This window comes from Phalacrocorax aristotelis, chromosome 14 (genome assembly GCF_949628215.1).
Source record: "Phalacrocorax aristotelis chromosome 14, bGulAri2.1, whole genome shotgun sequence".
Lineage (NCBI taxonomy): Eukaryota > Metazoa > Chordata > Aves > Suliformes > Phalacrocoracidae > Phalacrocorax > Phalacrocorax aristotelis.
Genome location: NC_134289.1, coordinates 11708355 through 11723524, shown reverse-complemented (window position 1 = coordinate 11723524; position 15170 = coordinate 11708355). Strand labels below are relative to the sequence as shown.

The window sequence follows — 15170 nt, the reverse complement described above, 5'->3', positions numbered from 1 at the left end:
TGAGAAAACTGACAGAAAAGTGATTTTTTTTTTCTTAAAGTTGATACTGTCTATTCTGTAAGAATTGTACTATTTCTTTACACAATAGTCAACCTTATTTTTTTAAGAAAAGAAAAAGAAAATGATACATTTCTTTCATTCATACAGATACATATCTTTATTCAATCACATAATAGATTGCAAGGTCTTTAAAAAATAAAGTATGTTCAAACCCTGATATGAAATCTTTATTGTACGCTAAGTTGCATCTCTGTTGTGGAGACCGGTTTGGGTTTGGTTTTTTCTTGGTGGGTTTTTTTTTGTTTTCTGTTTTGTGGGTTGGGTTTTTTTTTTCTCTAAAATAATCTAAAAGAAAAAGAGAACGGGTGTGAGTATCCTGGGTAAGTGTTCTGGCCTTCCCATCTGAAGGCACTCATGTTTGTCTTCAACAAATACTGTGTCTTTACCCAACTCCTTATTGGGTCCCCAGTTTTGTTCTTTCTAATGGCGTGCATTCATTTTAATTTAGTTGATTTTATCTGCTTATATTGCCTTTAGTTTAATTTTAGTTAGGTTATATTTTGTGTGTAACATAGACTGTAGGGTCTAGAGCTTTACGCAAGGAGAGCCCGCGAGTATGCTGCTCCTAGAGCTGCACATATTGCTGCAGTCATAAATCCACAGTGTTTTAAAGTAAAGACCCAACTGTCTAAACATACCTTTGTATGGCTGGTTCTGTTTACACTTTCTTGCAGAAAAGGTATCATTTTTGCTTCCTGGTGCTAAAAGCCTCTGGCTCGTTGCATTTCACGTTATTCAGGGCGGTCAAAAATCCATGGTTGCTTTTTCTGCTTTGCTTATTGACGGTGTCTGTAAATACTGGGTAACTAGATGGTTTGCCTGGTGAAATGGCTTTCCTATATTGATATGAAGTAGGAGAGGCAACTGGATTGTTGTGGTCATATATGACTTAGACGATTGCATTATGGGTTTTAATAAAATTACCACAACCGAGAGCTGAACGCTGTGTCAGATAGTGAATCCATAATGGGAGATCACACCGGTGCGCTTTCAAAGTCCAATTACAAAATAGCTACAGTTTGTCATCTTCGAACAAGGACGACAGATAGACCCTGCCAGTGCAACGCATATTTTTAAAACTGATCCCCTCTAATAGGTTGGAGTGCAATGAGGTAGATGCGCTACATCCCTCCTGGAAGCAGTTGAGGAAAAGCTGCTTTTTTCTTCATCTAGCTTTAAAGTCCAGTGTTTCATTTCAGGAAGAGATTGAGCCTCATGCAGTTATATATCTTGGAGTGTTAAATAGATCAGGGGAGGAATTAATGAAGGGCAGTTTCCCCTGTTGCTGTGGTAGGCTGTTGTTACCGGTTTTGTGTTAGGGGCTGTCACTCTTCCTCATTCTCCTCTTCCCGTCCGTGCCCCCTGCACCGTGCGCTTACTGCCAGCAGACTGCGTGCAGTTGGAGCTCCTGTGGTCCAACGCCCGCGGTCACTCTCACGGTTAAGGAAAGCCTTTTCCTTTAACAGTTTGCTCGTAAGTTGTCGCATGGTCCTTTTATGAAACAATATTGGAAAAGTCACATCAACTTGGAAAAACCTTTCCGTTGTGAAACTACAGAATCAGATTTGCAAAGAGAACAATGGCATCTCTGCCAGTAGTGCTCGATACGTACCTTGTCTCCTGAGCCCTGCAACTTCTTGCAAAGTCTCCAATAATCGCTAGCTGATTTGCCATAAATATATTACTTCTGGTTTGTGTTTCACTACAAACTCTGTTGGGTGTAAACAATTACCTGATAACAGTAATACTCTGCCCAATACTCTGGCTTGACATGTGGCTGTTCCACTCACGCATGATTAGAGCCATGGTGGAAACTTTTCCATTGCTTTTATTTTTTCCTTAATTTATTTTGAGATTAAATCTGATTTTTTTTTCTCAAGAACAATATAAGAACAGTCCTTCCTAAAACAGGTAATAATCAAATAATCAGGATATGTCTGTGGATATGGAAAACCTGGGTTCAAGTCTCTCATTCTTCCTTTTCACACCAAAAACTGAATGTGAATCTCTTACTTCTCCAGTGAGTGCCTGACCAACGAGCTATTGGTTTTTAAGAAGGGTTCATTTTCTGTCTGGCTTTGAGCATGGTATCCACTGAGAAAAATTCTAAATAGTGATTCAGCGGGCTAATCTGTTGAATCTAGGGAGCCTGTTTTCTGCTTGTAGTGTCATGCTGCACGTGTTAAATGACAAGACATCCTGTCTGACCCTCTCTGTTAAGATTACTTTTTTCTTCCCTTGTGAGTAAAATCTTCACCTAATAACAGTCACAATAATAAATACAAATTTCCATTGATTCTAGTTAAGGTCATTCTAGTTGCAAGCAGAGGAGTCTGTATTTAGCTTACCTGTAGCGCAGAGGAATTATTTTTCATGGTTTACAGCGTATTTCAGGCTAGGCTGTGGGACAGCCCAAGGGCCTGTACAATGTCATGGCTTGCTACTGTATGTTTGCTGGGTAACTGGCTTTCTAACCCAGGATAAAGTGTATTGCATTCTCTGTGTGAAAATAACTATTTGATCAAAACATTTAGACCATTGGAATATTTCTTTGTCATGATCTCTGATTCCTCCCTTGGAGAGTAAATAAGAGATGCAGCGGGTACTCTTGTTGGCATCTGATGGTCAGTACGACGGCTCTAACGGTGTCGTGAGAAAATAATTTGTAACTGATTCAGTGAAATTATGAGGTGGATCATTCTAATAAACAGCGGGTTTGAGATTGTCGTTTTGTAGCTTTTACAAGTGGAAGGAAGCACGCGTTGGTCTGGATACACCGCAAAAATTAACTTTCATTTCTCATAGGTACTATTAATTCCATCTTTCAAATAGGATTACTCTTGTTTATGAGGCTAGAATGAGATTATAGGTTTATGTAAGTTCATCTTTTGGGCACTGCACTATTAAGACATTTCTGTTAAATGTCACAAATCACTTTTGGCCTAGGATACGCTTTTTTTCCTGACGTACAGTATTAGAGCTTTGTCTTCTGGCATAAGTCTGTCTCTGAGGTTCCAAATGCCATATTTTTAAAATTTCCATTTCAGAGGAAGTTCTGATTGTGAAATTCTGGACTTTGTGCAGACAGGCTATTTTCTGCGTGCCTCCTCACATGGTCAAAGGCAACGTGGTCACCACACTTAAGGAAGAAAAAGAATTATGCCATTTCAAACGGATAGGCAGTATCATAGGGGAAGAGGAAAGAGATGGGGGTTCACGGCATTATCATCTTTCATAGCCTCTGGAGTCTGCTGGTGCCGCTCTCTCTCCTGCCTCCTGTACATTACTGTCCCTTGAGAGCTAAAATACTTGTTTAACAGGGATGTGGAGCTCTGTATGGAAGTATTTGGGGAAAATATAAACTGCGATGGTAATGGCTTCTTGACAGTAAGCTTTATATGTCCTTCCCTAACTCTTCTAAGTAGGTTCTTTGTAATATATTCCCTTTCCCCTGCTGGCTTTAGATACATTTTATTCTTCAGCTTTTCTTAACGTGCAGTTTGCCACAGCCACCCCCACCCCCCCATTCCCTTTACTTTTTTACGGGTGTGTCCCATCTGAAATCTAGGGGTTTTGTGTGCTGTGTTATTCCTACGTGTGATGCAGTCATCTCTCTGAAATCTCCCTTGGCTCCATAAGGTTTGAATGCACAAGAAACAATTCTGAGAAATTGCCCGTGATCTCTTGGGCTAGGGTATACATGTATTAATACTATTTAGTATTAAAATGGAGACAAAAGGGTTGAATAAATGCTCATACTCTGCTTACTTTGTAATACTTAAGCGCAAATATGCTTGAGTAGAAAGAAAAAGCTTCCCACCAGAATGAGAAATGTGTTTGTGCATGTATGTTTTCACAGAAAGGACATCGTGGGTGACTCTGTAAAGTGCAGCGCACAGTGCAGCTGCTCTTTGGTGACCTTACAAAACATAACCTAGAGACAGTGCATCACCAATGAAATATGTGAAAACACATGATAAAATAACGTTAGTTAAATTTAGCAGGTGCCATTTGGGGTTGTACTGTTTGCAAGCGCTTCAGCAGCTGCAGATTAGCTTTACCTGTGATTCTTTTTATACCATTGAATCTGAAATATTTAAAACATTCAATTCATACGTTTTTGTTATTTTTGGTCTAGAGCCTAGACAGATCCAGTTATTTTGGTGAAAATCTGAATGCAACATACTTAATTCCATTTTCATCTTTACTTTGCAAGGAGGCTGCAATTAACACTATTTATTAAAGCCCTTCAGCATGGTCTGTGCTTAAGCGCGTGCCCGAGCCTGCTCATACAGCGCAGCGCAGAAGTGATCTCGGGTGCTGGGATGGAGCCTCGGCTGCCCTTTCCGTCCTTTGCTGCGGGGGTGCCACACGCACACCAGAGCTTTCACTTCACTACGAGCAATTCCTGATCCTAGTTCGTTTTTTTTTTTTTTTCTTTTCTTAAAAGTATATGTAATAAATACTTGCTTGCCATATAATGAAGTGATCATTTCTGAAACATTCGGCTGCATCAAAGCATTTCTCAAGATTTCTCTGATTACTCACAGCTCTTTTAATACATCCGTAAATATGAACGTGATCATTCACACTGCATATGGCAATACTGAACGACCTCAGCTGGACTTCCCTGAACTTCTGTACGTGACACAATGGTGCTGTTTTAATAGGGTTTTTCATGGGGGTGATGATTTTTTTTACCTTAGAGTTGTGATGCCAGTTAGCAGCATGTGTTTCCCAGCTGAAACCAGGACAGTATGTCAGGTATTGTGGGCACTATTATCGCATCTGCCCATTTAGAATGGATGGCAGATGCTTTAGCAACAATTATAGGATGCCACAACGTAGTCAGCTTTTATCACACAGTAACGTTATCGCTGCCAAATGTATATTCTACAAGACTTCAATTTCACAAGACAATATCGAAAGTTTAAACTGAGGTGTGATATTAGCAGAGCAGTTATTGCTATTACTTGGTGTCTTCTGGATTTCAAAAATCATTTGCTGATGAAACTGGGAGACTTACATTTTATCTTTGTTGAAAAAGTTAATATAATTTAAAAAACAAACTATGTATGGCCATAGTAGCCGTTATCTTAGTGTAAGATTGTGTTATAACACTGAAAGACTATATTTATTCTTTGATATATCAGCCACCCCTGTACTAAATTTTGAAAGTAACAAAAATAAATTTCTCCTGTGGCATGTTCATCGAAGTGTACAGGTAAGTGAAAATGTTACTTTAGACTCATCCAGGTCAGTCAGCCAGCTGGTGGCTGCATGCTCCAGCTTCGCAGTGATGGAGACGAGCAGCAGTATATGTATGATATGATCAGGGTAAAAATAATAGTTTGATATGATAGCCAATACATTTTTAAGAGAAGAAATCCATCCCCATCATTATCTCCAGACTGTGCAGCATAGCTGTGGCAAAGTGGAATGCAGTCAGGTACGGGGGATGCTGAGTTTTACAAGGGACAAGCTGTAAATCTAACTGACTCTGTGATATATTCTGCTCCAACCCATTGCTCTTACAAAGTCAGGAAAAGAAAGACAGGGAAACGTATCTAACTTAGTGTCTTGCACTGGGGTGATACTTTACTGGTTACAGGAGTCTCTCATCAGGTTGTTTTTGAGGCCACCTGCTTTATCGGCATCTGCTGTATTTGCAACCGATAAAATGCAACCCTTGTGAACAACGTTAAATGCAAGGTGAAAATATCCACAGCACCCTTTGCCATTTTTGCAAGATATAAAAAAACCCTATCTTCTGATGTTTGATTCGGACCATGACCCAGTTGGAAGGATTGGAATAGAGACCCCCCCCCCCCCAAATCTACGCTAGCAGCTCACAGCAGCAAAATTTCTCTCCTTCCATTCTGGCAGGGACAGTTCATTACCTAAACCATCTGACAGGGGATGAATGGTGCTGACTCAGTTTCTCAGCTGCGAAGTGAAGATAGTCTAAAGTTTCTGTTCCGTTATGTGAGGGATGGAGTGCTAAGGAAAGGAAGGCAGAAGAGCTGCTGGCTCAGGTGTGTCCCCGTGGCCATCACAGATGAAGGGAAGGGGCTGCTCCCGCTGGCGTGAGGGTCCTCGTCGCGTTGCTCTGCCCGCCTCTGGCTGGCGGGTGTTCGCGCGTGCTCGTGAGCGCTCGGCACGGCTCTTACAGGAGTTATCGCTCTGTGACTCTTCATCGTCACACGCAGCACCAGTTTTCAGTTGTGGAATTAGGCTGTGGGATGAACGCTTCTGTGGCTCACAGACCCAACAGTTTAGCACAGAGGGTTTTAAGCCTGTAATAGCGTAATAGTAAGCGAGGCAGGTGCAAATGTGTGTCAGAAAGTTAATAGAAAATGCTAATGCTAAGACGAGAATATCCCCAGCCCGTGTAGGTTGCTCTTAAGCTTTGAAATGAGGTCTACCAACTCTTCTCAAGACTGCAAAGAAGAGTTTCTGTTTGATGTGAGGCAACTTCTGATATTTCATAATCAGAGGCCAAAAAATGCATGAGCACATGGAGACTTCTTCAGTTTTTCTGACTAGTGGACAATTTTAATTGAACATTCTGCATTAAAAAAAGAGAAGAACATTTTTCCTTGACTGATAACTTCTGACTACCACCATAGGATCTGAATTCAGTTTTTCCCAGTCAGCCGTTTTGTAGAGAGACGAGTACTGGTAAGAAGCTGATCTCCAAAGTAGCACTCAGTATACTTCATGGAAAAAGGCCAAAAAGGAGGTTTTAAAGTAATATCTCTTTTCCTATTTGTATCTTTTTTTTATCTTCTTCTTACTGTAGTTTTTTACTACTTTTTTGGGTCTGATGGAAATTTTGTAATTTACATATTTGCTCACAAATGGGCTTTCTAATCCCTCAGTCAAGGCTGGTGAGATGTACTTCTCACTGAGGCATTAAGTTATTAACCCAAAAGCATTTTAAAAGGCAACTTTTAGAGGCAGCCTGAGTAGAAACATTGTGAAGGAGCAGATAACCTCTCTTCTTGGCATTATCACATAATACAAGCTGCAGTTGTCAATCCTAATGAAGGTGGTGATGCTGATTTGAGCATATTGTTTGTAGGATATGCAGGAGCTTTGGGAGATACGGAGTCCCTGTTGCTATCATTTATAATTAAAGTGTCCATCACTTTTCTCTGAAAAATTGCTTAGCAAATAAATAATTAAAGGCCTGATCCTGATACACTTAGTTGAAATGTGAGAGAGAGACTTCTGAGTATGGTTCAAATGCAGTAAATGGAATTTCTTCAAAGTAAGGATTCAAGATAAATAACAGCATTAGATTCTCAAAGCCAGTTCATGTTTTTTAAAGGTAGGAGGGTATTCTGGTTTCTGTGCTTTAAAATCTAATCCCACAGACACCTAAGACCGTTAGTTTACAAACAATGCCTGACATTGTCTATCATGCCTAAACATGTTATCTTTTAAGCACGGTAGAAACTAGGTCTAAAATTAATGGCTAGGCAAGTGTTCCCTACTTATTCAGACAGCCAAAATAAACAAGTTGTTAATCTGATGCCTTGTACAGTGCAGAAGCTTTATAAAGCTTTATGTTACCTAATGATTTTTTTTTCATTACGGGTATGTCTATTTTATAGAGGATTTTTCTTGGATTGTTTCACTGAATTGATATTAAAAAAAAAAAAAAGGTTGTGCTTAAGTAATGTTTCTTTTCATAGTTTCTGAAATAATCAAAATGGGTTGAGGGGAGTTTTTTGAAATACAAATGATTTTACATGCTTCCATTGTGTTTCAGTAATAACCCTGCTTCCATAGTAGTCAAAGTAACTGTAAATATGCAAGTCCCTCGCAGCGTTGGCAGGGAGAATTTCAGTTGATTTTGCTACCTTGAAATTAACCTTTTACTATCGCATGCGTATGTTTGTCATTTATCCCCTTTTTCTCAGGTGCAAAGAGGGCTACCAAGGAGTCCGCTGTGACCAATTTTTGCCGAAAACCGACTCAATCTTGTCAGATCCAAGTACGTCAAATGTTTTTCTTATCTTTTCAATCCATGCTGGAGGCTGTTCCTGCCATGCGAGATGACCCTTTGCCTATTGTCAGAAAGCATATTATGGGCCGCTGCCGTTGTGTCTGGAGAACGGTGGTGCTTTTGTTGGTAGGATAAAAACACATTCTCCAGTCTCTGTTCTTATAAAACATGTTCTGCTGCAGCACAGTAGGCCACCAAAGGACTTGTTTCCTTATGATTTGGAATAATACTGTCCCTGCTTAAAGCCAAAATATTCACTTTTCTCTACATTTGACTCAAGAGCAGATAAAATTACATAATCTAAAAGGAAACAAGTATAGGCTGCAAAATGGTTCCTTCAAAAAAAAAAATTAATCTCAGATTGCCTGGAACTGCAGCGATTATAATCTCCGTGGAAATATGTGATGTCAGTTTACACAAAACCATTTTTTTTTTTCCACTTTTCCAACCAAAGTTGCAGAGTAAAGGTTTGCTTTCAGGTGGTGATGTGGAGCCATGTATTACACGGCTCGGTTTGTGCTGGAATGCCATCTGTGTAGATGTTCTCCTACTCCACTGTTGCACTTTTAAAATTCTGTTTACTAACAAAACTATGTCTAAAATATTAGCCAGGATGATTTTCACGGAAGTGAATCCATTTACTAATTAATGGTGTTCACTTTAAATTTCTAAATGAAGTGACAAAGAACAAAGGGTCATATCCAATCTCTTGCTTTTGTTCTTATACTTGGAAACTGTAATGCATTAAGTCTTCTGCTTTTGGGTGCTCTTTAAAATTTGATTTGGGTCGTTTTGTGTTTCTTGAAGAATAATGCCTGTTCTTCTAGTCTTTTTTGGTGCTTTCTGTTTATTTTCTTGTGCTTTTTCCGTGTGAAAGCCTGCTGCAAAAGACACCTGTTGTTTTATAGTTCTCTGTGTCATATAGCTCCCATTATAGTTTGCTTTGTATTTGGTTTAGCTTTTCCTTTTGCTTGACCTTTAATGATAAATTGCAAAGCCTATAATGAATAGGCAGATTTTACCTCTGCCAAGTTGTATGTGCATGTGTAAACATAGAAGTTCGGTATATGTCAAGGAAAAAGGTACTTTGCATCCTGAAAGTGGGGGAAAGAAATATCAGTTAACAACGGGACAGAGTGGTACCTGGCTGACTTGGTTTTAACAGGGAACTGTAGCTTTGATCTCTCAAGAGTAGAGGTGAAAATCATATAGATACAATACCAAGCCCAGAAAAGACTCCCAGATTAAGCTGCATCTAACAAGGCCAAAAGCCCTACAGCATTTATATACTGCAGAAGGTATTGTTGTTTCTTTGCAGCACTGTGTTGGTTGCGCAGACTTGTTTCTCTTTACTTGGGAGACGCTTATTTGCTTCTCTTGGTTTCTGACTGCATTGTTTCCATAGAATTGTTCAGCCACCTGACCCTGCTCAGTAAGATAAGGTTCTGCTGGAAAGGGCTTTTCACTCCTTCTGACTACAAAGGCAATTTTATTTCATTTTATTGAGGCTTGCTTTCAAAATTACATTATTTAGGGTGTGTAAGAGCAGGGGACCTTGGCTTGATGTTGATGTAGATCCACTGGACGTACCTATAGCCCAAGAAGGGCCTCCCTTCCAGTTTTAATAAAGAAGGTTAATGTGAGTTAGGTACTTTCACAGTCAGTTTTGAAATTTAACTTCTATTTAATCCTCATTTGCATTCAAAAGAGGAGAAGCTTCTGTTCAGGTACATTTCTGTGTGTTGGTATAATGTAATATATCTCTGTGTATGAACACGCATATGCACTTGTTCTAAGCATGGCTAGCCTGAAAGGGAGATATTAGGAACTTTCGGCTGCAGCTGGACAGTGATAACGTGAACGTTTTGCTCAGGAGTTAAATCAGTAATGTATTTATCTTCCCTCTGGAGAGGAAGAAATTAATACCACAGCACTCGGTGCCAGAAATATTTGCTGTTTGCAAACCTGAGGAGTGTAAAAAGTACTTGACTCAGTAGTGAAGTGCAATGTGATCATCTCCGAAGGTGTTGCTTTGCAAAAACTTTGTTTTGTGGCTGAATGTGTGTTTGGATAAGGAAGAGAACCGCTGAAGGGCACTAAAGGGCGAATTTGGATGTGGCTTCATGAAAAAAAAAAAAAAAAAGGCAATTTTTGAAGTGCAGGGCTTAATTTCTAAAAGTTGAACACTGAGATGAGTGCTCTTTTGTCTGGGCTGCTCATAGCCAACAGTGACTGGTGTCAGTCAGGCTTTATCAAGTCCAGCTCATTTGAGTTTTGTGGGATTGCTTAGGGTTCTCGGCAGTAAATGTGTTCAGAACTGCTAATGACTCATCTGATAACAGTAATATGCTCATTTGAAGTGTAAGAGCATGAAATACTGAAGCAATATGTTTTTAATCTTACCTTGCCTGTGATATAGCGCAGGTTACATTTTCGGAACTGTCACTTGTCATTAAATGGGAAGTGAACCTGGACCACAGTCACTCGGAAAATAGCGACAATATTGCCTTAAAATTGTCAGTTATTTACACGTGCAAGAGCCTTTTTTAAAAAAATAGCCCTTTAAAACAAACCAAGCTTGTTCAGCATGACTACTAGCTGAGGTTGCGTAGTAGCAAATAACGTGGTATGGGTCTGCAGTATTTTTAATAATACCAGACCAAACCCAGCTTCTTACCTCATTTTAGCTGTATATTAGGCAGGTCTTGACTTTACATCACAGATATGAATACAAATTATGTAGTACTTAACGTAGATTAATGCATGCTAAATAATGCCCATTTAGCTTGATTAAACCAAACTGTTAAACATATTTAAGATTCTGTTTTCAGGAAACCTCTTGAAACTACCTGATGGTGTTTCAGGGTTCCTGAATTGGCATCTGTGGCTTCTTGCAGTCAGATCTGCCAGCCGCTACCTTCCTTCAGGTCAAAGTTAGGATCAAAATCCTAAGAAAACAGTTGTAAGACACACAAAAAGAGGTCAAAACACCCCAGACACAGGCCTTTACTGGACCTTCAAGCATCACCGGTGTTAAAAGCTTCCGTTTTCCTTAATGTCTCCACTCTTAACCAGATTTTCTGCCTATAAGTAAAAGATGGTTTAAAAAAAAAGAAAAAAAAAACAGAGAAGAAAGAAAAAACCCCACCCAACAACAAACCATCCCAACCCTACCCAAACTCAAGTAGTTGGAGTTGTTGTTTGTTAATCCTGGAGTATGGGTGAAATCATGGGAGCCACAGGGAACCTGAGAAAATTAATGATGTCACCAGTAAGGGAAAAGGCTGCATGACAGTGCGACCCGAGCTCACGGTCACTGCCCAGAGGAGGGAACATGTCAGCTCTGCTAGTTCTGGGTAGGACAAGTCCCTGCACTCTCTCTCTCAGTCATTATCTCCTTCAGCCGTGGAGGAAGTACTAATGGCACGAAAAGAAATAGCAGTGGCATGCTGAAAGGACAGGATAGGAGTATATTTGAAACGTTGCTTCAGCATTCTCCATCTGGGCTAACTTCTCTATAAATACAGTTCATGGCAATAGTATTTTCAACATTATAAATCCAACTTTAATATAACTTTACGTTCAAGTAATTTTTCAGGCATGTGTAGTCCTGTGTGTATCTATAGGATTGGGAACGTATATACGACATAAATTGTACAAATGCACTCATGTACTATCCTTTATAGTGTTCTGGAGTAGACCTGCCTGGCCCAACGAGTCTTGAAAGGTAAGTTGTATGTAGGCTCCAGATGTGTTTTTTTTTGTCAGTTTTTATACTGAGGCAAAGTATAACCTGTAAAGCTTTGACTGTTCTGAGCAGCTATTCCAAGGTGGTGAATGAGGCATTGGGAATGGATTTGTCACACTACCCTTTTTTAATCAAATTATATTGAACTCCACCTTCAACTATGTTGTTCTTAACTTAGCATCAAAAACTACTTTCCTGTTCAGAAAGTGTATTTCAGTTTTATAATGTGCAGTATTAATTTTATATTTGAAATATTAACATTCGAGTTGTCCCATTTGACCTCAGAAGCTTAAGCAAAGAGGGTTCCCCTGTCAGATATCGGGAGTGTTATCTGATCCTGTTTCAAAGTAAATGCATTATTTTCAAAAAGGAGGAAAATAGGATGGAAAGCTTAGAGGTCATTAAGCCATGCTCCTGCTGTTGCAGTCCACCCCATCATGTAATTCCTTCCATAAGCTGATCGTACTTCATTTGTAAACCACTTAAAATTAGCGTGAACTGCACACTAGAAACGGGTTTTATCGTCCCTGCTCTGAGGGTTTCAAGAGTTCTCAGCTTCCACTTAAAATTTGTGCACAGCCCCGGTTTGTCAGTTATGTTCTTTGTTAAAACATGCACCTTGTTTCTACGTTATTATTTTTTCTGTTTCCACCATGTTACGCTTTGCGTCTGTTAGACTGGCATTTTCAAATGTCAGAAGTCTTGTTCCTGTAGCATTAGCTATAGCCTCTGGTCATATAATACTTTAACCTGTGACAGCACAGCACGCATCATGTTTCTTTTTGAATCTCATCAAAGAGAAACCTCCAAGTGTCATGTCTGGAACCTGCAGTTATTCATTCTTAGATTACCTTTTTATGTAGCAAAGGGTCAAAACCCCTCTCCTTGAAGCCTGGGACTGTAAATAAGTAAAACAACTCCAGATAGTATAAAAATTAAAAAACTGTTTTTCCAGAAATGTATTCAGAGCCCCAACACCCCCCCCCCCATCTCCTCCAAAAGAAGAACCCTCAAAACAGCCAAGCAAAAATCTTGGGCTTTTTTTTTTTCCTTTTTTCTTTCTCTTTTTCTGTTCTCCCCACCCCACCCCTGCCCCCATTTTGTATTTGTAAGACCATAGGGTAATTTAGGTTGAAAGAGAAGTCTGGCGAGCTCTGGAGGTTCAGCCTCCTACTTTAAGGTGAACTTTGAAGTTTCTAACTGCACTGGACACCACAAAGGTAGCCTGTAAAGGGACTGTTATTAGAAGAAAATGCATCACAGTTGTGAAACGTTTATAGAATATTTTTTCAAATAATTTGGATGCATAAAATAACTAAAACTTCTGAGTCTTACTGAATTACTGATCTTTCTAGAACCTGAATAATTTTATTGTCAACCTTACTTGACCTTTCTGAATTTGTCAATATTCTCCCTGAATTTGTTTTTTCCTCCTTTTTTGATTTCTAGAAGGCGTAGGAGAAAATAAGATATTGCTATGAGAAATACTTTGAAGGTTGGATGTAGGTAGGGGCAGTTATGAGTGGAAGAGTACTTAGGGAAAATAGGAGGACTGCCTAGCTCAAGGTGGCTAGCTGAGTTTTGGGGAGGGCAAGTCCTTCTAAAACAGATTTCACATGGGGCTTGTTTGACCCCAGACAGACCTTTTGAACTCTGGATCTAAATCTGAGTTTTGTGGCTTAACTTTGTCTCAGAAAGAAAAGGTTTTTAAAGCCCTTCTGCAGTAATTATGTCATCTGTTTAAGACTGTTTTGTATTCAAGAAAAGCATAAGACCTGTGTGGTGACAATGGTCAAGTGAAGTCCCTGACGATGACAAGTCATTATAAGATCTGTTAGTTCCATCAAGTGGGTGCAACATTTCTGTTAACTACAGTTTCTTTATAAGGATATATAAACAGAGTTCATTCAATTCAACTGCATCACAAATCAACCTAGATTAGTGTTGGTGCATTAGAGATTGAAAGGAAGGAAAGAAGGAATTACCTTAATAGAAATAGCAAAAAAAGGAGAAAAGCGACACAGTCACTTCAAAAGTTTTAATGAATTTATCTATAGACAAGAAAAGATGCATCACATGAGACACAGGCTGGGGAATATGAAACCTCAGCAAGGTGAAATAAGAAAGAAAAGCTATCCTTGGGGGAATGAAGGACGTGTTTTCCCTCTTCTTTGATCAAGCGTTTGTAGATACCTCAGGATACAAACTGTAAAAGGCGTTTTCAAATATGAGTTGTGCTGATGGTGTAAAATTTTACTTAGTGTGAATAGTATGGATCTTCTTGTTTGGGGATTTTTTTTTCCCCTTTGCTTTAAAATAGGAATTTAAGCTTTATTCTGCAGAACTGGAATGAAATGCTTAAAACCAGAAGTGCAACATGAACAAAGTGTTAGTAAAATAGTTCATCGTTGGTAAATGGAAGCGCAAATGTGTTCTTTGTCACAACATATTGAAAAGTTCAAGTCCAAGAGGGATTAAGTGAAATCACAAATTTGCTACTAATGCAGTGAGCAAAGAAAATTGTACTCAAAATCACTATCAGTTTTGATAATATAATTTCTTACTATCTTAAAAACAAAATTTAAATGCATAGGAAAAAACTGGAAGTAATATTTGTTTCTGTAGGTAAGCGAAAAGTGACTTACACCAAATCACCAAATGTGCAGTATAGATGCTATTCAGTGATTTAATTTTAAAAATTTAATTTTAAATTACTTCCAGGATTCTAAGTTTGTGTCGCTCTTCTCGAGTAAAAAAAAAAACAAAACCCCACTAGTGTGAGAGCAGTTTCCAAACAGCATTAAATCAATTTGCTTTAATTACTTTTCTGTGCAATAACAGAGTGTTTTTCCCCTATTTTCATTGACTTCCAAATCCTTTAAAACAATAACCAGCAATGAGTTTGCGTAGGTTTCCATCCACATACACGCCCCCATAGGGCTTTTTTTCTGCAGAGAATGAAGGGGATTTACAGTTTATTTCAGTTTCGTAGTTCAGTTTTAGATGAATTGTCGGCCCTTACCAAATTCATGTCTATCTATATTTAGCATTAGCTAAAGTAACATTAATTAACAAGTCACACAGGTTCATTTGGAAAAGTAGAAAAAATCAGTCTGAATTTGACCAAAATTCTTTTATTAGTTTTAAAGGAAGAAACATCATGTCTTTATTCTTCTCTGTTCATCTCTTCTCCTGGAAGACAAGAATATATTAGCATCTGGCTACTCAACATTGTTTTATTTTCAGAACTTTTCATTTAAAGTCTTGAAGTATATCTGGTTTTGCCATGACTTTTAGGCCATAGGTGTTCTTCTGTAATTCAGCTTGTGAAGATCGCATGTCTGTAGA

General features: G+C 38.9%; 1 protein-coding gene across 3 annotated transcripts in view; it reads left to right on the top strand.

The window, feature by feature from the left end:
• The window catches only part of NRG3 (neuregulin 3), a 417546-nt gene that overhangs the window by 295143 nt on the left and 107233 nt on the right, over positions 1-15170 (top strand). For all 3 annotated transcript variants that reach the window (XM_075109394.1, XM_075109393.1, XM_075109391.1), the window contains exon 3: positions 7989-8062. In XM_075109394.1, the coding sequence (XP_074965495.1) occupies positions 7989-8062 (74 nt within the window). The remainder of the gene's footprint in view (positions 1-7988; positions 8063-15170) is intronic.